Source organism: Watersipora subatra, chromosome 3 (genome assembly GCF_963576615.1).
Source record: "Watersipora subatra chromosome 3, tzWatSuba1.1, whole genome shotgun sequence".
NCBI lineage: Eukaryota > Metazoa > Bryozoa > Gymnolaemata > Cheilostomatida > Watersiporidae > Watersipora > Watersipora subatra.
In genome coordinates, this window is record NC_088710.1 from 30591294 (window position 1) to 30616835 (window position 25542).

The 25542-nt window shown below is 35.6% G+C and overlaps 1 protein-coding gene across 2 annotated transcripts in view; it reads right to left on the bottom strand.

The window, feature by feature from the left end:
* Positions 1-39: 39 nt before the first annotated feature.
* The window catches only part of LOC137391850 (WD repeat-containing protein 41-like), a 47409-nt gene continuing 21906 nt past the window's right edge, over positions 40-25542 (bottom strand). The window contains exons 5-15 of one of the 2 annotated variants that reach the window (XM_068078394.1): positions 23508-23556; positions 23292-23413; positions 17587-17649; positions 15241-15386; positions 12777-12839; positions 8663-8773; positions 8257-8387; positions 7194-7312; positions 4381-4531; positions 1482-1547; positions 40-488 (exon numbers count right to left, since the gene is read on the bottom strand). In XM_068078394.1, coding sequence (XP_067934495.1) covers positions 426-488; positions 1482-1547; positions 4381-4531; positions 7194-7312; positions 8257-8387; positions 8663-8773; positions 12777-12839; positions 15241-15386; positions 17587-17649; positions 23292-23413; positions 23508-23556 — 1084 coding nt within the window. In that variant the 3' untranslated portion in view covers positions 40-425. Of the gene's footprint in view, positions 489-1481; positions 1548-4380; positions 4532-7193; positions 7313-8256; positions 8388-8660; positions 8774-12776; positions 12840-15240; positions 15387-17586; positions 17650-23291; positions 23414-23507; positions 23557-25542 lie in introns of both variants that reach the window. The other variant, XM_068078393.1, reaches the window with a different exon arrangement.

A 25542-nucleotide genomic window follows, 5' to 3' on the forward strand; every position in this document is an offset into this window, starting at 1 on the left:
TAGTTCTGGTGCGTACAATGGCTCAGGAGGGGATCTGGATCCAGAAAATTATATGATTATTATGATTAACATTGAATAGGTGTGTATTCTCGATGTGGTATTATTCGGTGTGTCATATTCAGACGATTTATGAAAAATAGGCTGGAAACCATGTTGTGCCCAGTTTGTTAACATGTGTATACGTATAATGGCAGGTCGTAATTCAAACAGAACATTAGATTAGACATACACTCATCAAATACACCAGAATTATTGAGGGCTGTAAAATCTCAAAAAATTATATAATTAAGTACAAACAACTGTTTGACATTTTTTCTAAAATCAAAAAGTTGAAATTTATAGAAAAACTCAACTGTTTGGAAAAAGCACCATATTGATTGTAAAATTGTTAAAATATGAATATAACTACTTTAGCAAGAAATGAGCTAGGAGATGGTGCTGGTCTGGTTGATGGCAGTGAGTAGCCTGATCATCTCCTCATCTTTGTTCTGTAACAAAATTTATAAGAGTGGCAGTTGATGACAAGTGGCAGTTGATGACAAGTGGCAGTTGATGACAAGTGGCAGTTGATGACAAGTGGAAGGAGGCACAGTTAAGAAGGAAGTTACAACTGAATGTCACAAAGTAAATTAATAAAATTTAGGAAACTAGCTAGTAAGATGTAATGTTCATCATTTTTCAGTAGCTCATGAATTAACTTACGAAACATAATCAGTGCATGTAAAAACCTAAGGAACTCAAGATTCAAGCTTGAGGTGTACAATCTGTTTAATGATATCATAAATAATTTCCTTACAACATTGTCATGCAGAAACCAAGATTTATTTCGCAATCAAACCAATCCAAGTGACAATTATCAAATGAGAACCATGACTAAAGTACTTTGTTAGCCGTAGTACTTGATGGTGAAGTACGTAGTACTTTGTTAGTTGTAGTACTTGATGGTGAAGTATGTAGTACTTTGTTAGTTGTAGTACTTGATGGTGAAGTATGTAGTACTCATTTAGTTGCAGTACTTGATGGTGAAGTATGTAGTACTTTGTTGGCTGTAGTACTTGATGGTGAAGTATGTAGTACTCAGTTAGTTGCAGTACTTCATGGTGAAGTATGCAGCACTTTATTAGTTGTAGTACTTGATGATGAAGTACATAGTACTTAGTTGTAGTACTTGATGGTGAAGTACGTAGCTCTTAGTTAATTGCGGTGATCCGACGGCCAGCATGTTTCCAGATCAAAATAGACAAAACTTTATTGCGGTTCAAACACCTGGGTGAAAAATACATGTGAAATGTGTTTTAATTGTAATCAAGTTTTGTCAATTTTAATCTTGAAACATCCTGACAGTCAGATCACCTCAGCATTAAAAACAATTGCATATGATAGAAATACTGATACTTTTCGATAAAATCTACTAAAGTTCATATTTAATTAAATATTTATTAAGTGAACTGAGCAGATAATAAGCAATAAATATTTCTTACCTTCCAAATAATGACTAGAGAATCATCTGAGTAAGTTATCAGGCCATGGCAGCACAATTCCACACCCTATGAGAAAAAAATGGAATTGTCGATTATACGATAACAAAAAAGGAAAGAAGACAACTCTTGGATGTACAGCTGACAATTCCAGATAACGTAAAACATTTATGCAAAGTTTTTGCTTAAAACTTCGTAAAAATTCCTTATCACATGACCTGTTAAGTCGGCAAAATTTTTCACAAAAATATTGCTTTCTTTCATTCCGCACTTGAGAGAAAGAAAACAACGATGTCTCTATTATATATACAAGTGCCATAGCTGTCTGGTCCATCAGATGGTCGATAAAGCACAGAGAATCAGTAGGCGTTATAATCTTATAATCTTCAGCAATAATTGAGACGATCGATCGATGCAGATGTTAGAGTGTCGCGCTACTAATCCTATCACGAGTTGGAGAATCGGCAAAAGTTATCTTGTAGCATAACCTTAAACCCTGGTGACGAATAGACAGACGGGCAGATAGTCACTGCTCTATTTAGAGTGAAATATATTTTTGTTTTGCTTTAGTGTAGACGTATAAAATATTTTTTCTTATTTTTCTATCGCAGGATAAACTTCGCAGTCTGCAAAAAATGAACAAGTGTTGTAAATTGGCGTTGTAGGTGTGCACTCCTTTTAACTTATTGTAAAATTACCGCAATATTGGACCAAAAACTGAACAAAATTGATGAAATAAAAATAAGAAAATTTGTCAACACAAACCAAAAATACTAGTTACTGTAGTAATAAATTTAAAAATTAAGGTAGTTTTTTTCATTCATGAAAGATCAAATCACTTCGTAACGATCCTGGAATGAATTAGGTAGGTAATTCACATGTATTTTAATGTAATTGTAACATAAACTGCCTTTAACATAAAACTTTCTGGAACAGATTATTTACGTTGTAGGAGCCTCTGCTGTACCTTACTGTGCCCAAATGCTACTTCTACAGACCAAATCACACTTATAAAACTCATATCGTACAATTCATATCTTACTCCTACAATTCATATCATACCCTTTCAACTCATATCCTCTTACAACTCATACCCTAGCCATGCAACTCGTGTCATACCCTTGCAACTCATATCAAATCGTTGCAACTCATATGATACCCTTGCAACTCATACCGTACCCTTGCAATTCATATGATACCCTTGCAACTCATATCACACCCTTTCAACTCATATCATACCCTTGCAACTCATATCATACCCTTTCAACTCATAACATACCCTTGCAACTCATATCATACCCTTTCAACTCATATCATACCCTTGCAACTCATATCATACCCTTGCAACCCAAATCATACCCTTGCAACTCATACCATACCCTTGCAACCCATATCATACCCTTGCAACTCATAACATACCCTTGCAACTCATATCATACCCTTACAACTCCTATCATACCCTTGCAACTCATACCCTACCCTTGCAACTCATATTATACCCTTGCAACTCATATCATACTTTTTCAACTCATAACATACCCTTGCAACGCATATCATACCCTTGCAACTCATAACATACCCTTGCAACTCATATCATACCCTTGCAACTCATATCATACCCTTGCAACACATATCATACCCTTGCAACTCATATCATACCCTTGCAACTCAAATCATACTCTCACAGCGAATACCCTACCCACACAACCCAGCAGCAAACAACAGTCCAAGAATCAATGATTTGCAACACAAAAAGGTCTACCATATGTCTGAATTGATTAACAATCAACGAACATCAACACCTCTACTTGAACACCGGCTTTCTTCGAACGCTACTTTTAATAGAACCCCACTATAGGAAGAGGGTTAAAAATAGAGCATCATCTTTAAATAGAGCATTACCTCTATTTGACTGCCTTTTTGAAATTTTGTGATCTTCACAAACCCATAGTAGAAAGTCATCAGTAAAAAAATGTCCACAAGATCATATCAATAGAGTGACACCAATAACAATTAACTATTTTGTTTTTGATGTTGTGCATGATTTCAGTGAAGGTGTATCTGAGAAGATCAATTATCACAATCATCAGAGCTGCACTCTGATTCGAAATCATTATGGTCTAAATCTGAGATATTGTTTCAAATTCATTCATAATGTGGTTTATAATCTGACCTGAAGATTTTAAAGCATTTTGATGAATGATGAGAATACTCTTCAGGAACACCGTAATTGTAGCCATTGTTATGGCGTATTCTAACATTAAAACATTGAAAACATTTAAATTTTTTAAATTTTATGTCCAGTTGCTAACTCTAAAGCTTTAGTATTTTCTTTAAAACTTTGAAAGCACCATGAAAAATAATTAATAACTGTATCCGGCTTATATTTTTATACATAAAGCAGTTCCTTGTTTAACTCGGTCTGGAACTTCGATGTTTATGGTTTAGCAAAAATGCTGAGGCCGATGGGATTAATGTCACTCCGCCTGAAGGAATGTGCAAAATATAGGTTACATTAACATCGCATCACCTGTAGAAGGGTCAAACTGGTCTTACCAAAATTCTGACTAGCTAGTCGAAAAATACATCACCACCCTCTAATTGAACATCACCTGGAATAAATCGCCACTATAAAAGAATGGTTGCAAAATAAAGAGCCACGGCGTTCAAATAGAGGTTTTACAGTATCTTAAAAAAAGCTGCAGTTCAACTCCTATCACTAAAATTTAGACCTGTAATCAGCATCCATCAAAACATTGACTTCAGTAACTATATCTCAAAATTGCTTGGTACTAATGGCCAGAACTATTCTAAATGCTAAGAAACACACTGCATGTTACAGGTTGTGGCTAATAAAAATTACTAACACTTATAAATGACCTGATCTATCACCAACACCCACCTTAACCGTGGAAGTGTGAGCTAGAAGAGCTCCCTCACAGTGGAGAGTACATAGTGATTCATTTGACCTGTTTCTACCCTCTTCCTCCAGAACATTCACATCCCATGTGAGCAGCTTGCAGCTGCCTTTATTCTGTGTGATCAGCAAGTGACTATAAAAACACCAGGATAGCATATTGAACATTAGGACTGTTTAGGTCTGGCCCATGCTCAGGTGACTGAGCTTTGGTATTCTGTCAGAATTATTCAGGACTCTAGAGATGCTGATGATTGTGCCGAACACTTACCATAAATCCCCATATATAAGCCGACCTTAGAAAAAACAGCCCTGAAAGAGGGAACTTATAAGAATTTGCAGATGAGCCGATCATATAAATCGTAACACGCCGTATGTACCTATCAAAGCATAAAAAATTGCGGAAATGGACTTTTGTAGGCTTAGTACAAAATGTTTCTGATTGGTGAGTAGTGGCATAATAAGCCTATCATGCCTTCGCTTAATTGAAAGGAAACAATCATCTTTTTGCAGTTAGCCAATGAAAAACATGTTTGCTTCTCACGTTGACTTTAGTTTCACTTTTCAAAAACACATTTTTATAGCTATTTGTTCTTCGCGATGATCAGATGCATTACAGCCACATAGGTTTCACAAATTGTAGATCAATAGACTTCTGATGATCATCTATTGGGCAATAGCAGTAGCGACAGTGAGTATTTATTTTAACAGTAATAATAATGCCATAAGCTACATGTACTAAGCTATTATAATAGCGGTAACTCATGTAACTCGGATATGCTCAACTTGTCAACCATAGTAGTATGAAGAGAACATGAACGTGTCTAAACTCATTCTGTAGCACATTTTTTACCTTTTTATGACATCAGATGATGTAAAATTTTATGCTAATTAATTTGGTCAAATGTAATGACAACTTATAGGCCTATCCAATGTCAAATATTTGTTTTTTTTTCCGAATACTTAATTTTCTCAGTAAAAAATCTATTGGATAGCAGGTGTTAATGATAGTGGTAATTATTATTGAAGAAGCAGTGTAAGACATTATTTTCAATTCATGGGTAAATCATATAATTATCTGGTAAGATCTGTACTAGCGATACTATTTATGCAATGCTAGCGATTACGTGTATGACCAACCAGGAATGTTATTGTCATCATAGCCTACTATTACCAAACAAGTGCTACTTCGCACGGCTGCGCACATTACCCGCTCTTACCGTGAGAACAAAAGCTAGACAGAATAAGACTACATGCACCGGTTCCATTGTATTTATTTTTCCATTAACCTGCACAAGAGACTTTACTTGAAGTGCCATCTCTACTGTATAATACAAACTGCAAGTAAAAGGCTACTAGCCAGGTGCTTAGCGTTGTTCAAGTTTTAATTGTTGAAATTAAGTTAACATAATGTGATTTGCTTTGCTTTCAATCAGAGTTATGCACGTATCAGCTTGACCCATAAGTTTGGTAAAAAACATTTTGCATTCTAGAATTGACATATATGCTGGGATATACGGCAGCATATTTTTGATTTTTGAGCCATCGCGCTGCTCTTATGGAAGTTTGATAATTTTAGATGGTAAGTTACATACTATGGGTGTACTGCAGCATGTAAGTTACATACTATGGGTGTACTGTAGCATGTAAGTTACATACTATGGGTATACTGCAGCATGTAAGTTACATACTATGGGTGTACTGTAGCATGTAAGTTACATACTATGGGTATACTGCAGCATGTAAGTTCTGGTAAAAGCAAATACTAAACAATATAAACGAAGTGTTGTATTTGGCTATCAGGTTCATCAGGCGATATACAAACCTATTGAAAAAGTGAAAATACTGGAAGTTCACACCCTACGGTCATCTGGTAGTATGTTATATGACTAGGTCATCTTAACTCACCAAGTCGGAATGAATTTTTTTTAAATTGTAAAAGCTGACATCGCCATATATAATCTTTCACACCTTGAGAAGTAGTTGGTATTTTTTCAAACTGAAAACTGCATCTTATTCAAAACAAAATGTCCTTCGTTATGATACATGAAATAGCTAGCTTTACTGAATTTTTCATTCTATAAAAATAGGAAAAAATACTTGAAGAAATAATTTACAAATCGCACCTAAAGTGCAGGAAATTATTGGTATAAGAACAAAAATGTAGTGTTACACATGTTTTGTGACCTGTAACCTCTTATATTTGTCGTTACCATCATAGTGAGCAGCACTGAAACCTTTTCATCACGATAGCTTTATTATTTTGCACTGCAGAGGACATGTTTACATCAAGCAACAAGAAGAGTTATAATTAGGATTGTAGAAGTTGTGTGATTAATACTCTTTTGTGTTCTTTGAAGCTTAAAATTGGGAAGTTCTTTATAGTTTGGACAAAATAAAAACGTTGACTTGGGCTATTTGTAGACTATATGAAAAAAACTCAACGCTTTTGATTGGTTGAAACAGAATCATAAACTCCTAGAGATTTTACATAATAAAATTCACGTCTATTGTGTTGATCATGTCATAGCAATGAAAAAAATTAAATGGGATACTTGGCTCCAGAAATTTTGCCTTCGTTTTTGATTACCGACTTTGGAAAAATAAAAAACACTCACTTTGACAATATAGGGTTTCAAATAGGTTGTATCTTGTAGAGAATTTTGTGGAAATACAGCTAAAAAAACTATTTAGCTACTGTTAGTGGTTGCCATGCAACAAGCAAATGAACTGTGAAATGTCAGAAAGTCAGCTTGCTGACTTTGAAGAGTTAAGACTAGACAGAAACTCAATGATACCTTGTTGGAACATAGTATACAAGGCCAAGGGAGGAAGAGAATGTCTGTGCATATTCACACTTTCCAGATAGCAAGGAGACGACGTGGATGCTTTTCTCATAGGCAACCAGCAGCAAGTCCTGTGCAAACATAGGAACTCTAATTAATGCTCAGACAGCGATCCATCCCATGCCAGCCAGCTTGCCAGACACAACCAAAGAAATCAAGTACAACAATACAGGTACCAACGGTTGAGCAAGCTTGGTATAGAACACAACTGAGACACTGATGGAACAATAAATCTTCCCTATACAACTTATGTACACAATGGAATTGGCCTGACTCCTGCTCTACCAGTTTCCGCTCAAGAGTAGGTTACACCTTCCAAAAGGGTTTTATAGAGATTATTCTATGAACATGTTTTGGACAATTAGATACCAGTCATGAGTAAAATAAATAGAAAAGCTTTATAACAGAACTAATTTCAAACTACTCATCAGACAAGTCAAAACTCGCTCCTCCGTTCCAGTCAGTTCTTATGGTGAAAAAGTAACACTATCATGTTTTAAACGTATATGGCTCACATCAACAATTAGACTAGTTGAATGTCAGAAGAATGCTGAGATGTCCTCATGTGATCAACACTGAACTTCCATACAAGAAACATTGTAAGAGGTTTGAAAGCTTGACGTAAATCATACATAGAGACATAGACACAGAACGGAGCTTGCGCTTGCAGTAAACAAAAATCAACCGATATATTTACTGGAATGAAATTGGGATTTCCATGTGCGTGTAACCGGAAATAGCAAGATTATAAGAGCAAGAAACAAACCAATCAGGGTGTTACTCTGTTTGAACAGGCCTGCTGCTACTACACTCAATGGTAATATGTCAGCAATATAATCACCACTGTGTTGCTGATTAGCTTATTAATCTACCAAATGTAGTCAGCGGGTTCTCGTCATTTGTTTACCTCACCATCTAGTTCACTTTACAAAACAATGACCTTGTTAAGTGAGGGTCACACGCAACTAACTCAGCAAACAATAAAACACAAAAATAAAGGTAAGAAATGACTTACGCCATGCAGCTTCAAAAGGCAGTTTACAGGAGAATCTGAGAGGAAGGCAGGATATTCGGTTGGTTCCATCCTGTGATTAATTTTACATACTAACACTTCCCCTGATAGTGTCCCGACTGCAAACTTATCCTCTAAAAACAATTCAGACGAAATAGAGTTAAGAGCGAAGATAGATTATCAAATGAATATGAAGTAGAGATAAGATATTGGCAAGGTTATGGATTATTTAATAGAATGGAAAGTATGAAGAAGGAACAGCACCGGAGAGAAACAGCATCAGTAGGAAACAAATATCTGTAAAATGTTCAACTCTATCGCTTTACCTGCGTTTCTGTGTTTTCAAACAAGGCTATATAATCTGGAGAGTGGAGGAAGATGGTGTAAAACAAAAGTGTGTAACAAACACCTGATAGTCTGGTAGCAGAACAGAAGAGTGACTTCTCATCAGGTCGAACTAGAATATCTACATGCTGTAGTGTAAGTCTACCATTGGTATCCCATCGCTTCTCATATATGTCTATAAAACAAACAGCCACTAACCGTCATTGCTTCAAATACAGCTGATAAGAATGTGTACATTATGAACACTATCAACTATCAACATTATTACACTAGTAGTAAATATTAATCATTTATCAGTTGTTCAACTCCTTCACTACCACAAGCAGCGTAGTACAACTTGGCAGGGTGTTTGCGTATGGCCAAGATGCGCATGGTGCGACTTTAGTAGGCTTCATACAAAACCTTTCTGATTAGTGAGTAGTTGATTAATTAGACTATCGTATTCGTGCTCGAACAAAATTAAACACTCATCGGCATGCATTAGGCCAATAGAAAATATGTTTTCAACCCATCCCGGGTGTAGTTTCGCTTTGCAAAAACTTTATTCTCCATTGCAATTTTTTTTTGGCAATGATCATTCACGTAAGACGCATTACAGCTACAAAGGTTTCAAAAATTTTAGGTTTAAAGGCTTTCGGTGATTTTTATTGAACAATAATTTTGTGAGAGTAGTTTTATTTTAGAAGTAATAATAATGCTGTAAGCTGTAATAATGTTGGTCAATTGTCTGACGTGGATGTGATCATGGTTGTATTAAAATAGTCAAAAAAGTGACGAAGCTCATTCCGCAACAGTGCAATAATTGTGGAAGCTTTATGGCATAAGCTGATGTAAAATTTGATACTTATCAATTTGGTTTCAAAACATTTTGATAGACTAGGTGGCTTGAAAGTTATAAAACTTATTTAATGACATATTTATTCATGTCCCTGTAAAGAAATCAACTTGGTAGCAAAATAATTAACAATGGTCACAATATATGGAATGTATTGTATAATGGATGGAATATAAGTATATTCTATATCATAGAACCGCAGAGCACCAACTACTTTACAAGAAATCAATGACTTGTGATAAACAACTGCAGCAACCAGTGAATGGATTTGACCAACCAGAGCATGATAAATGAACTACTACTGTATATAAAATAAGTGCAATCAGCATCGTATTAGTACCTTATATTTAGAAAATGCATTTAAAAGCTCTTTCACTGTTTTTTATCAAAAAGAAATGAATCATACAAGTTGAAGTAGATTAAGAACAGAATAGAAACCAAGTGAAATTCTACAATGAAATAACTCTTGTTGATGAATGATAATAAATTTATAAAGGAAAAAGGAGAGTAGTTAGTATTAAATAATAAAGTCTCATTATGATAAAGACTTGACTTTAGATTCATTATCATAAAGACTTGACCTCAGATTCATTATCATAAAGACTTGACCTTAGACTCATTATGATAAAGACTTGACCTTAGACTCATTATGATAAAGACTTGACCTTAGACTCATTATGATAAAGCCTTGACCTTAAAGTCATTATCATAAAGACTTGACCTTAGACTCATTATGATGAAGACTTGACCTTAGACTCATCATAAAGAATTGACCTTAAATTTATCATCATAAAGCCTTGACCTTAGAGTCAATATCATAAAGACTTGACCTTAGACTCATCATCATAAAGCCTTGACCTTAAAGTCATTATCATAAAGACTTGACCTTAGACTCATTATGATGAAGACTTGACCTTAGACTCATCATAAAGAATTGACCTTAAATTTATCATCATAAAGCCTTGACCTTAGAGTCATTATCATAAAGACTTGACATTAGACTCATTATCATAAAGACTTGATCTCAGACTCATTATCATAAAGAGTTGACCTTAGACTCATTATCATAAAGACTTGACCTTTGACTCATCATAAAAACTTGACCTTTTATCGTGTAAAAAAACTCCCTGCAAAACTTTATGATAATTAAGTAGAAACAGGGATATAAAGGCAAAAAGCAGTATAAAATGTTTCAAGCTAGCCTGGGCATGGCTCTCTTGGGGGCTGGGGGGAGAAAGAGAGCCTGGGACACATAGCAAAAAAAAGGTAAGATAACTTCTGCAAAACAAGTGACATATGTTACATATGACGCTCATTTGACTGATACTAATGGAAGCGTGTCGATAGATTCAGATCTCCCGATGTATTAGATATGGTGCGTTTAAAAGCCTATCGTCACGGTCATGTGACTTAATTTAGTAAAAAGCCCTATGTTTTTGATAGGCCGGGTGGTTACGTAATACCCTAGCCTGGGCATGGCTCTCGTGGGGGATTGGGAGAGAGAGCCTGGGACACATAGCGAAAAAAAGGTAAGATAACTTCTGCAAAACTAGCGACATATGTTACATATGACGCTCAGACTGATACTAATGGAAGCGTGTCGTTAGATTCGGATCTCACGATGTATTAGATGTGGCGCGTTTAAAAGCCTAGTGTCACGGTCACGTGACTTGATCTAGTAAAAAGCCCTGTATTTTTGATAGACTGGGTGGTTACGTAACACCCCGTTTGATAATAAAACGATAAGAACCATAGGTTACTATTCTCTTGCGTTTTCACGTTAGCAGTTTCATTTCCTATACTGATACAAAATGGAGCGATTCAAAAATTACTATCAAAGCTAGGCATTGTCACACTGAGACCAGAACAGTTTCAAGCTTTACAACATATTATCGCAGGTTTTGACCAATTTATAGTTCTTCCTACTGGCTTTGGAAAAGAGTATTTGCTTTCAGATGGCACCGTTTTGCAGTGTTAGGTCCGAGTTGTTCATAATAACTGTCGCGAGTAATCATAATACTCGTGAGTAAAATAAAACTGAGATTACTTTTTACTAGACAAACTTTTCTTTACTAGCAGCGTGCGATTCATTTTTGTTGTTCTATTGCTATTCGTTTGCTATGTTTGTATTGTTATTGTGAATTTTTTTATTCAATTGATTTAATTTTTTATTTAATCATATTAAAATATAATGAATTGAACATATGAAATAATATAACTTTTGTGATTGATTTATTATGCAACCAACATTTCATACTTACTAACCAGCGTTTGTTTGCTGCCAATTCAGATTAACAATAATACATAATACTCGCGTAGATCATAAATAAGACCGTCACACGATACTCCTTCGGAAATAACGATGGTGATATTAGCGACTTCAGAAGTCGACTTTTAGAGTTGTCTTCCCCGCGTGTTGCTATGTGTCCCAGGCTCTCTCTCAATCCCCACGAGAGCCATGCCCAGGCTAGTATAGTAATACCCCGTTTAGTAACAAAACGATAAGAACCATAGGTAACTATTCTCTTGCGTTTTTACATTTGCAGTTTCATTTCAGATACTGATAAAAATATAGAGCGTTTAAAAAGTCAGCTATTAACGCTAGGCATAGTCACACTGAGACCAGAACAGTCTCAAGCTTTACAACATATTATCACAGGTTTTGATCAATTTATAGTTTGGTTTTAGTTTTATACTTCCTACTGGCTTAGGAAAGATTATTTGCTTTCAGCTTGCACCATTTTGCAGTGGTAGGTCCGAGTTGTTCATAATAATTGTCGCGAGTAATCATAATACTGGCGAGTAAAATAAAACTGAGATTACTTTTTACTAGATAAAATTCTCTTTACTAGCAGCGTGCGATTCATTTTTGTTGTTATATTGCTATTCATTTGCTATGTTTGTATTGTTATTGTGAAAATTTTTATTTAATGATTTAATTTTTTATTATAATTAAATCAAAACATAATTAAACATGTGAAATAATATAACTCCCGCGATTGATTTATTATGCAACCAACAATTAATACTTGCCAACCAGCGTTTGTTTGCTGCCAATTCAGATTAAAAATAATACATAATACTCGCGTAGATCATAAGTAAGACCGTCACATGATACTCCTTCGGAAATAACGATTGTGATATTGCCAACTGCAGAAGTCGACTTTTAGAGTTGTCTTCCCCGGGTGTTGCTATGTGTCCCAGACTCTCTTTCTCCCCCCAACCCCCAAGAGAGCAATGCCCAGGCTAGTTTTAAGCCATCTGCCACCAAGATGGCAACATTTGGAGGCGATCAACTGGTAATGCTGGTAATGCAGTGCATAACAAGTCATATGGTTCTTACCTACAGCATGGCCAGAGATGCACACAACATGTTCAGAAGATTCCAGAAGCTTCACAACATCATCTATATATACATGTAATGGAAAACCACTCATTAGTGAATAGCAGAATATGACACAATATCCATTACACACAACTTACACACATGTGCTTCCTACAGCATTAGAATGCATACGGAAAGTTTATAGCTCAAAAATGGTAGCAACTAAGACAACAATGCAGAGAGTAACAACCTCGGTTAACCTACAAACAAAGACAGCTAGCATAGGTAGAGAAAGCAGCAGTGCTGGCAATGTATAGAGAACAACTTGGCAATGAATTATAATGCACTCAGTCCTTGAGTGTACCACTGGTTTACCACTGGTACTGAGATATACCGCTTCATCACTGATTGTACCAGTGGTAAAGCGGTACTGAGATGTACCACCTCATCACTGTTTGTATCAATGATAAAGTGGTACTGACACGTACCACTAGTGATAAAGTGGTACTTCTGACTTCATTAGTTCCTTTTAGTTTTGATCGTTTAGTTTGCCTGAATTATGATGATAATTACCCCGGCAGTCTAGCGTACCATGAAACATCATCAATAAATAGTATTTTGGTTAATCTGCGTCTATACTACCTCTGTTCACTTTTTCTGTGATAAAGCACAAGCAATATTGTAAAACCTTTAATTGAACGCCATGGCCCTTTATTCTTCAACCTGTTCTCTATAGTGGCGGTCAAATGGAGGTGGCGTTCAAATAGAAGTTGCCGCTGTATTTTTTAAACGACACGTCTAAATTTTGGGAAGATAGATTTAGCCCATTTACCGGCAAAGCAAATGTCACCTATATTTTGCCCTCTCTTTTTGGGTGAATGATATTAGCCCTTTTAGATGCAATAAATCTGCTAACTTTCCTCTGACCTGTCAAAGCTCTCTTAATAAACATGCATTGAAAAACCGAGAAATATCTCTACCAATTGATATGCTATTGCCTGCAATTAACCTCCACTGATATTATAGCCTGGGCCCTTCTTTGCAATTTGTTGGAGATTAAAATTTTCATTTTATTTTAAATTTGAAAACACATTATTTTACATCTATGTTCAACAATGTTGCATAAAAGCTCATTGCACTCATTGATATGCTTGCTACAGGTTGCAGCCAAAACTGGTTTTTTATATGCAAAAGAACAGGAGTTATGGGTGTCTGTCAATTGCAAGATCAGATTACCGCAAAGGATGCTATCGAATAATATGCTATACATCCGCCAATTTATAAGTTATGTTACAATAATCTACTAAATTATACGAATATATATTCGTGAACAAGTAACATATATGAACCATACTTATAATACATGCAGAAACAAAAGTTGACAGTTTTAAAACAAAAATATTTGCATCGTTGTTCGTCCAGCTGCGTTCTGATTGTTGTTTACGATGGAATGAACATTTTCTGGTTGTTCAATACCTGCCACAATGTCTTCTGACCTCAAATCTTCTTCTGTACTGCTGGACTAGTCGATATTAGCATTGAAACAATTATTTAGCAGAACAAAACTTTTACCCGTTGCTTTTCGTACAAACACATGTATGATAAACTTTTAGCTGCATGTGAGTTAAGCATAACTTTTAGCCTAAAACTAGTCATTCATACACCATCGTTAATGTAATTCAATTTTATTTACTTCGAAGTATCAAGACCGTGTTAATAAAAACTACTATTAGCCTGATAAGGTTATTAATTAATTCTATGGTGTTGCTTTCAAAGTGTTAATGGAAAAAAAAGAAAAGCTCTAGAGTTGGACAACAAAAGAATTAATTGTTATTAATGTAAACTATTCATTATTAACATGATTTTGTGGACATTTTTTTATTGATCACTTGCTATTATCGGTTCATAAAGATCAAAGAAAGTCAAACTGGCGGTCAAATGGAGGTGGTGCTCAATTAGAGGGTGGCACTCTATTTTTCAGCCTTTCTCCTATAAGTGGCAGTCAAATAGAGGTACCGTTGAATTAGAGGGTGGCGCTGTATGTTCAACCTTTCTTATGTAGTGGCAGTCAAATAGAGGTGCCGTTCAATTAGAGGTTTGACGGTAATTGTATACATAATTATTTGACAATGCCAGAAGATGATCGATTAGCGAAGTGTTAGAGTGTACATCTACTACGCAGTAAGTTATTAGTTCAACTACCACAGAAAACATTATTTTATGGTAACATTTAATCCTGGATTCAAACAGACAGACTGACACGGCTCTTACGATTGTAAAAAAGATCAGAATGTGATATCCAATAGAGTGGTCTTATATTCATCTTCTAGAATATTCTAAAATGCTGCTGTTCTTTATGTCTGGCTGTGCAAGCCAGAAGTTCTGTTAAAATGACTAAAAACTAGACAAAAACGACAATCATACAACTTGTAACTACATGTACATTTATACTTCAGCAGTGGGTAGGATGACTTGGGCTAACCTTTAGCATTAGTTCTACCAATATCTTGAGTCGAGAAGGGCTCTTGAAGCTGGTGGGAACTCATCTGGCAGAGCTGCAGCTTTGAGTGCCCAAACAATAGAGTTATAACATCAGGAAACTCTAGACAAGGTATGTGCAACATCAGCCTGTAATAAATCTGGTGTTTCGACTAAAGTTACTACTGCCTCAGAATATCCTTGGGGCAGGGAGTACCACAAAGTAGTTCATAGAAAAGTAACAGATGAATTAATACAAATACAAGAATAAACCGATTGGCAAAGGAATCAGAAAGTGTGAAAGACTGTCTTAAACATATGAATTTTATGAATTTGTAGCACAAACAAAATATAAGTCTATGAATGACAATCAGGACAGACGTACAGTAAGCAATCTATCCTACTTTATGGCTTCAACTTTGGCGGCTTTGCTGAATCATTGTTTTTCCGTGACCTTGATTTGTATACGCATACACTGTAACGCAGTTTTTCTCGCTGCTAAGGCACAAATATGGTGTACAGTGCCACAGCAATGAGCTGGTTGATGTCATCAATAAGAATAAAATATTTTTCAGTAACAGCTGCAATCGAATTCAATTATTGAATGAGATTTGACAATCTCGTAATTTTACAGAGAATTTTCTATAAGCCATTTTGGACATCTTGCAATCCGGATGCTGATTGGCTCAAGATCTTTTAGCATTCGCTTAATTTCTTTGATTTTCACTCCAGCCATATTTCGAAGTTGTGTTCTCATTTGTCACTAGAGAATTTTGTTACTACATATAACATACTATCGATGTATGCCACAGGTAAAAGGTTACACATATAGTGATTTCAAAAGTTCAGAAAGCTGTTTATGTTCCGAAGTATTGCAACTATGGCTGGTACTTCGAAAAAATCTATTTTCCATTTCATGGAAATTTCGATTTCACGCGTGGGTCAGTAACTTATTCTTGCGAAGCAGGAGGGATTGCTGTATTCTGTGTACTTATTACTGTGTCAATACAAGTGCAGATGAAATACAAAGGAGTTTTCAAAGTAACTGTATCTATAAACTAAGTTAGAGTTAGAAGTTGAACAGGGACTCTAAAGACCCATGCACACTATCGCTCAAATCAATGTTTAGCCACATGATGGACTGCAATGATTAGCTGTTTTGACATCATCACCAACGATAAGTTGTACCCACACACTAGAGCGATTAGCTGTAGGTGACCGCTAACCAACAACCAATAGAAGTTGTGAAATTGCATTCCTGATATCGCTGGCCCTTTTTCATCTTTTTAATTATCTGATTATGTAATTCATCACCAGCGTAGTTCTTCGCCATGCATGCGAATATGAATTGACACCAATCTTCACAACTGTTGCAATCGGATCCGATGCAGTCAACAAGCAACCAATCAAGGTGCTAACAGCTGCGATCATCGGTGTCAAAGTTCAACCTGTTGAAAGTCCATCACATCCTCTCTAGCAACGATTACGTTGGCCACTCATGGCAAAATGATGCCATAACAGCACATCGTTGCATAGCTAATCGTTGAATTGAGTGATAGCAAGCACAGACCTTATGGTTAGCATTGGGATGGGAGCAGACCACAAATAAACATTTCAATACCTTCATTTACTCTCCGCCTGTCAAAGATCAAACAAGGATAATATCAGAAGATACTCAGGACACGGCTGGCAGACACTTAAACAGGAGACACTTGAGGTATCACCAGGTATCATCAGGGAACACTCAATGTATTGCCAGGTAACACTCAAGGTATCACAAGGTAACACTTAAAGTATTACCAGGTAACACTCAAGGTATTGTCAGGTAACACTCAAGGTATTGCAAGGAGATATTCTTGAGTGATTATTAGATTAACGGTACCGGACAGAACTTTTAAAGTTTGGCTGTATAATTACTTTGTTTTCTAGACTCATGCAAAAATTAGTTTGTTTACAAATTCAAATTTTTTTTTCATAAATAACATATAAATAGATATATTTACTTTGTTTAAAAAATCTAAAAAATTTTGCCAATAGCTGTCGCTAAACAAACTGGAAAAACCTAAAAATGGCTATGCTATGTTTTACATTAGCAAAAGATAATGGCTGCTGATCGCGCAAACTAAATATCTGCATGAAAAGATAGTTTTGGTATAAAAATTGGCCAAGTAACTTTAGAGATTTATTTTGCTGACAGAAATCAAATGAATATATCCTGTCAATTATTAGATAATCATGTATCCAATAAGGACAATAATTGAAAGCTTATAAGTAGAGGCAAATGTGAGTGCAATAAGCTAGACCTGTTTGATAAACACAAGCCATCATTCAAAAGGTGTCATACACTAACCTCACAGATATATCTTCACTCAGCATGAAACACTTCAGCATCTCTCTACTTTCCAAGTCCCAGATGTGTAGTGGTGGTTAAGAAATGTTCACCAAACAGCAAATAAGTCGCAACAAACAGAAAGATGACGACAGTCCCAAAGCAAAGGATACAGACAGTTATAATGTCATGAGTATTAGATGAATATTTTCTATATTCAAACCAATAATGTTGTCAGAATATTAAATTCTACTAATTTGTACAGAATGTAGTATGTAAAGCATTAAAAACTACTATATAGAACTGTAAGAAAACTGTCGAATATAGAAAACTAAATTAAATCTAAGGCCTGTAAGGTTAATTCAAGCAAAAAGAAACTGTAGCCTAATCCAAATGGGAACAGAGAACACAAGGGTAAAGGTGATGCCGCAGAGAATACAAGGGCAAAGGTAATGCCACAGATAATACGAGGCTAAAGGTGATGTCACAGACAATACAAGGCTAAATGTGGTACCACAGAGAATACAAGAGTAAAGGTGATGCCACAGAGAGTACAACGGTAAATGTGATGCCACAGAGAATGCAAGGCTTAAGATGACGTCACAGAAAATACCAGGGTGATGGTGGATGCCACAGCGAATACAAGGCTAAAGGTGATGCCACAGAAAACACAAGGGTAAAGGTGGATGCCACAGAGAAAACAAGGCTAAAGGCGATGCCACAGAGAATACAAGGCTAAAGGTGATGCCACAGAAAGTACAAGGGTAGAGGTGATGCCACAGAGAATACAAGGCTAAAGGTGATGCCACAGAAAATACAAGGGTAAAAGTGATGTCACAGAGAATACAAGGGTAAAAGTGATGCCACAGAGAATACAAGGCTAAAGGTGATGCCACAGAGAATACAAGGGTAAAGGTGGATTCCACAGAGAATACAAGGCTAAGTGTGATGCCACAGAGAATACAAGGCTAAAGGTGATGCTACAGAAAATACAAAGGTAAAGGTGATGCCACAGATAATACAAGGCTAAAGGGGATGCCACAGAAAATAAAAGGGTAAAAGTGATGCCACAGAAATTACAAGGGTAAAAGTGAGGCCATAGAGAATACAAGGCTAAAGGTGATGCCAGAGAAAATACAAGGGTAAAAGTGATGCCACAGAGAATACAAGGGTAAAGGTGATGCCACTGAGAATACAAGGCTAAAGGTGATGCCACAGAGAATATAATGCTAAAGATGATTCCACAGAGAATATAATGCTAAAGATGATGCCACAGAGAATACAAGGCTAATGGTGATGCCAGAATAAAAGGCTAAAGGTGATGCCACAGAGAATACAAGACTAAAGATGATGCCACAGAGAATACAAGGCTAAAGATGATGCCACAGAGAATACAAGGCTAAAGATGATGCCACAAAGAATACAAGGGTAAAGGTGATGCCACAGAAAATAGAAGGCTAAAGGTGATGCCACAGAGAATATAAGCCTAAAGGTGATGCCACAGAGAATATAAGGCTAAAGATGATGCCACAGAGAATATAAGACTAAAGATGATGCCACAGAGAATATAAGGCTAAAGATGATGCGAAAGAGAATACAAGGGTAAAGATGACGCCACAGAGAATACAAGGGTAAATATGATGCCACAGATAATACAAGGGTAAAGATGATGCCACAGACAATACAAGGCTAAAAATGATGCCACAGAGAATATAAGCCTAAAGGTGATGCCACAGAGAATATAAGGCTAAAGATGATGCGAAAGAGAATACAAGGGCAAAGATGACGCCACAGAGAATACAAGGGTAAAGATGATGCCACAAATAATACAAGGGTAAAGATGATGCCACAGACAATACAAGGCTAAAAATGATGCCACAGAGAATATAAGCCTAAAGGTGATGCCACAGAGAATATAAGGCTATAGATGATGCCACAGAAAATGCAAGGGTAAATATGACACCACAGAGAATATAAGGCTAAATATGATGCCACAGAGAATACAAGGGTATATGTGGATGCCACAGAGAACACAAGGCTAAACAAGGTGATGCCACAGAAAATACAAGGGTAAAGGTAGATGCCACAGAGAATACAAGGGTAAAGGTGATGTCACAATGAATACAAAGGTAAAGATGATGTCACAATGAATACAAAGGTAAAGATGATGCCACAGAGAATATAATGCTAAAGATGATGCCACAGACCCAAAGCTGTTCCAACTTAAACTACGTGAACTCTAAACCAACATGACTTATTTATACTTTTGTTGTCATATTTATTTTTATTTCCAATGATTAAGTACAGCCTTTTTTTCACTCATTTCAGGATGTCTTTTATTCACACAGCTTTCTCATTCATAATAACTATTAAAAAGCATAGTAAATCCTTCAAATATCATTTATTTCATATCATAATATCATGTAACTGATAACACGATATCATGTAACTGATAACATGATATCAAGTAGCTGATAACATGATATCAAGTAACTGATAACATGATATCAAGTAACTGATAAGACGATATCAAGTAACTGATAACACGATACCATGTAACTGATAACACGATATTGAGTAACTGATAACATGGTATCAAGTAACTGATAACATGATATCATGTAACTGATAACACGATATCATGTAACTGATAACACCTCCCACATTATCAGTTACTTGATATCATGTTATCGGTTACATCATATCGTGTTATCAGTTACTTGATATCATGTTATCAGTTACTTGATATCATGTTATCAGTTACATGATACCATGTTATCAGTTACATCATATCGTGTTATCAGTTACTTGATACCATGTTATCAGTTACTTGATATCATGTTATCGGTTACATGATATCGTGTTATCAGTTACTTGATATCATGTTATCAGTTACTTGATATCATGTTATCAGTTACTTGATATCGTGTTATCAGTTACTTGATACCATGTTATCAGTTACTTGATATCGTGTTATCAGTTACTTGATATCGTGTTATCAGTTACTTGATATCGTGTTATCAGTTAATTGATATCATGTTATCAGTTACTTGATATCATGTTATCAGTTACTTGATATCATGTTATCAGTTACTTGATATCATGTTATCAGTTACTTGATATCATGTTATCAGTTACCTGATATCACGTTATCAGTTACTTGATATCATGTTATCAGTTACTTAATAAGTGTTCGCTCACATTTTACTCAGAAGTTTAAGAAATCTGAAATAGAAGCTTTACTGTAACCAGTTTCATTAGTTAAAGAATAGAGAAAGCATAATATTTTTATGCTTTATTATTTATCTTGAGGTGTTGACTGATGTTCTAAAAAAAGAACCAAGGAGATTGACCAACCAGAAGCTGAGATATAGCCAGCCAAACACAAGTTTACCAAAAAACATAAGTGTTTTGGTAGTCATCAATATATGACGTATGAAATCGACTTGTGTGCCATTGGTCAATTAAGCCAACTAATGCGCTCTCCTATAACAATCACGGCGTTTTAATTGGTTTAATCCCTGGAAGTATAGAACAATCAAATTGGGCCTAACAATCATTGCTCTAAGAATTCCGAACCAGTCCCTCTGACGTGTAGATTAGTTTTAGAATAAAATAATTACACGCATCTATTATTTCGCAACATTCTGCTATCACTTTCTACAAATTATATTAGTTACATCATTTATTCTATACGCAGTTATATTATTATTTTGTATAATATGCATTATGATTATAATATTAATCATAAAAAATAATCATAGATAAGATAATAGATAAATAGAAAAATCAAATCAAAAGTTATCCGTTTTCTTTTTTACAGCAAGAGCAGCACGGTCAAGTTATTATTTTTAAGATTATGGCTGTAGTGAACTTACAGTCTGTTAATAGTGACGATAATCATGAAAATCAACTAAATGCTGCAGTAGATACACAATAGAAAAATGATGAATGAACAAAAATTCACATTCTCATTTCTTATTCTAAACGACTTGCAATCGCGGATGTCGCATATAGACTATACACGCGCCGTTCGTTGAACAGAGGATCTTCGGAGCATATCCGTGGACATCGAGTTAAAATTTGAAGCACAATAGTCAAAATATGCTCTTCTGTTTTGACAAATCACGGCGAGGGGTTGTGGGCAAATGCCTTTACCACACAATGTTTGCTTGATTTTCCTGAGAAACCAAAGCGAGTCTGTAAATTATTTACTATCGCGAGAAGCTTTTCACATTTCGTAGCCAAAACAATCATTATACGTAACGGCGGTAAGGGTGCACAACTCCGGCACATGAACATTAAGTCGATTTTATACGTCACAGTTTTCGGGATTTTCGAAGGGTTTTCCTCTGATTCTTTATTAGGTAGACCTGTGTTTGGCTGGCTATATCTCAGCTTCTAGTGGGTCAATCTCCTTGATTCTTTTTTTAGAACATCAGTCAACACCTCAAGATAACTAATAAAGCATAATAATATTATGCTTTCTCTATTCTTTAAGAAAAGAAAGAAGGGTTCAGTCTAAAACTTAAAAACAGATAAATTGCTACTTCAGAATGAATCAAGTATGATTTTTAGATCGTCTGTGATGTTGCTATCAAGATTTCCATAAACATTTCTTCAAGTTTTTTTTTCATTTTTTGTAAAGGGGGAAAACAAAATTCTCCCTTTTTGCTTCCTTCCTCCCCTATTTGTAGAAAATAACATAAAAGGTAAACATGGAAAAATAATGAGTGCATAGATTAAAGAAATAAGATGGTTGAAGAGAAAGATAAGGTAGAAGTACACGGTGAATTATGAGTGGGGCTGTAAAAAGCTGATTAGTAAGAGAAGGTATTTAAGGGAAAGTATTTAAAGGGAAGGGAGGGTATATAAAAAGAAGGAAGGGTATTTAAAGGGAAGGAAGGGTATATAAAGGGAAGGAAGGGTATTTAAAGGGAAGGGGGAGTATTTAAAGGGAAGGAAGGGTATATAAAGGGAAGGGAGGGTATTTATAGGGAAGGGAGGGTATTTAAAGGGAAGGGAGGGTATTTAAAGAAAAGGGAGGGTATTTAAAGAGAAGGGAGGGTATTTAAAGAGAAGGGAGGGTATTTAAAGGAAAGGGAAGGTATTTAAAGGAAAGGGAGGGTATTTAAAGAGAAGGGAGGGTATTTAAAGGGAAAGAAGGGTATTTAAAGAGAAGGGAGGGTATTTAAAAGGAAGGGAAGGTTTTTAAAGAGAAGGGAGGGTCTTTAAAGAGAAGGGAGGGTATATAAAGGGAAGGGAGGGTATTTAAAGGGAAGGGAGGGTATTTAAAGGGAAGGGAGGGTATTTAAAGGGAAGGGAGAGTATTTAAAGGGAAGGGAGGGTATTTAAAGGGAAGGGAGGGTATTTAAAGGGAAGGGAGGGTATTTAAAGGGAAGGGAGGGTACTTAAACAGAAAGGAGGGTATTTAAAGGGAAGGGAGGGTATTTAAAGGGAAGGAAGGGTATTTAAAGGGAAGGAAGGGTATTTAAAGGGAAGGAAGGGTATTGAAAGGGAAGGGAGGGTATTTAACGGGAAGGGAGGGTATTTAAAGAGAAGGGAGGGTATTGAAAGGGAAGGGAGGGTATTTAAAGGGAAGGGAGGGTATTTAAAGAGAAGGGAGGGTATTTAAAGGGAAGGGAGGGTATTTAAAGGGAAGGGAGGGTATTTAAAGGGAAATATGGCAACAAAAGTAAAACATAAGTTAGAGGTAAATAAAGGATATGGTAATGAGACCATCTTTGTCAATGCTGATCAGTTTGGTGCACTGTCCAGGGAAGTTAATAGATTTTAATAAACTTATCGAAACTTGATGGTTGTAGAGGATGGCTAACTCTCTTCCAGCCTACAATTTTCACATATGGTATGTTTAAATTACCCATAACTAAAGCTTTTGAACTGTAAACATACAATATGTCAGCCTTAATGCAATTACATACCAGAATATCCCAAACAACCACTTTTCCAGATACAAGTCCTGCCGCAAGCCTACAATACAATTTAGTACCTTGAGAGATTCAATAATTAAATTTGTATGAATATTAAATTTCACTTTCATCACGTAGTAGTCACACAAATAATCAGTCAAACATTTTGAACAACTCATAGAGATTCATCAGAATAACTTATCTAACTGACTCCTAGTGTGATCCTCTAACCGCTAGTAGTGATCATGCTACATGAGCTGTGATAACTATGATGATGTTTAACCATTGTTTACACAATCTTTACTATAACTAGAAATTCCACTGTCATACAGCCCACGACCAAAGTGATATTAGAAAAAAAGAAAGGGTACTGATGGTTGAGAAATGCAATATTAGCAGTCAAATGGCACTGCAGCGCAACAGGATAACTGCAATGGTAGCTGTAATGTACTGGGTGTGCTGGGTGTGAGTGTTATTATATACAACAAACAGCAAAAATGAAAGGAAAAGATGTTTATATTTCCCCCCTGCAATAGGAGAAATGCAATATTGGCCAATATTAGAAGTAAAATGCACTGATATTATTAGAATAACCAATATTGTTAATATAGTAATACAGCAATAATAGAAAACCTATGAGCGTTCACGCGTCTGGAAGATTTCTGCAAACTGCAGCAAAATAAAAGCTGTTATAAAAGTGTTATAAAGCTGTAGGCCTAATCTACTGTAATGTATGTAATTCAACAACAATAAAGAAATATGTTTATTATAACTCTGAAATGCAAAATTAGAAGTAAAATGGCAAGCTACTGTGTACTATACACAGTTTGAAAGTTGGTTGCGTTGAATGTAGAATGGTTTTGATAGCGATCAGAAAGCGAGTATGAGCATTCACACGCCTGAAAGTTTCATGCAAACTGCAGCAAAATAAAAAATGTTCTCGTCATAAAGGGGCGTTGTAGTTCGGCCCTAGCTTGTACATAAGTTGTAAAGAATTTTGGTTAACGTTTTAAAAAATGAAACCTTTGTGATTGGACAAAAAACATAGGCTGATAAACTGTGTACCACAATTTCGTCCCTATAAATCGGTCAACACCTCAAACGGGCTACGTTTATTACATAAACCTTCGAATAAATTTGATTACAAGTAAACAATGCCATAGACTGGTGAAATGTGCACGCTATTTTTTCGCGAAATGCACACGACTTAATCGTTCTATTCTCTGTCGCCCGCCGTTTCAATTTCTGGTCTTAACTTTTATTAAACCAAGATTTTCAAGCATTTTGTGACGATTTTCGTCCTAATAAATCTGTCTATTTGTGTATAATCCGATCAGATGGGTAAGTTTTAAGAGATTTTCGAGAATAAGATACATAAGATAATAAGATCCTTGGTAACATATTTATATAGGCCTATATGTGTTTTGTATCGTTATTATACTTTAACTAATCTACAAAACGATGGTTAAATTTGTTGATGAAATTTTATTACCAGGGTTCGTCTCATTGTTGATGAATAATTTTTGTAAGCTGTGTGCACATGCATTTATCATAAAAATTCCCAAACTTCGCATCAGCTCGTTTGGTAGTGGGATAATATCTGTCTATCTAGATCAAGATACAAGATAGAACAAGATCGACTACAAACACTAGCAGGAAGTTTTGAACAGCATACCAACCTCTTGCCCCTCAGATATGAAACAAAATTTATACACTGAAGGCAGTAGACAATAAGGAATGATGAACAATAAAGATAAGCCCTAAAGAATGTTCTAGAAAACCAATCCCAAAGTACATTCCAGAGTTTTCATATTAATAATCAAACAAGTGCAAAAAGAAGCATTACTTTGTTTTAACCTAACAGATTCTAAAAACAAGATTTTGTGTATTAAGTACATTAATGAGGAACATCACCGCATATACAGCCTATGATACTTTTTACTATAGATATAGTAAACCATAAACCATAGATATAGTAAACCATCGACCATAGATATAGTAAACCATAAACCATAGATATAGTAAACAATAAACCATAGATATAGTA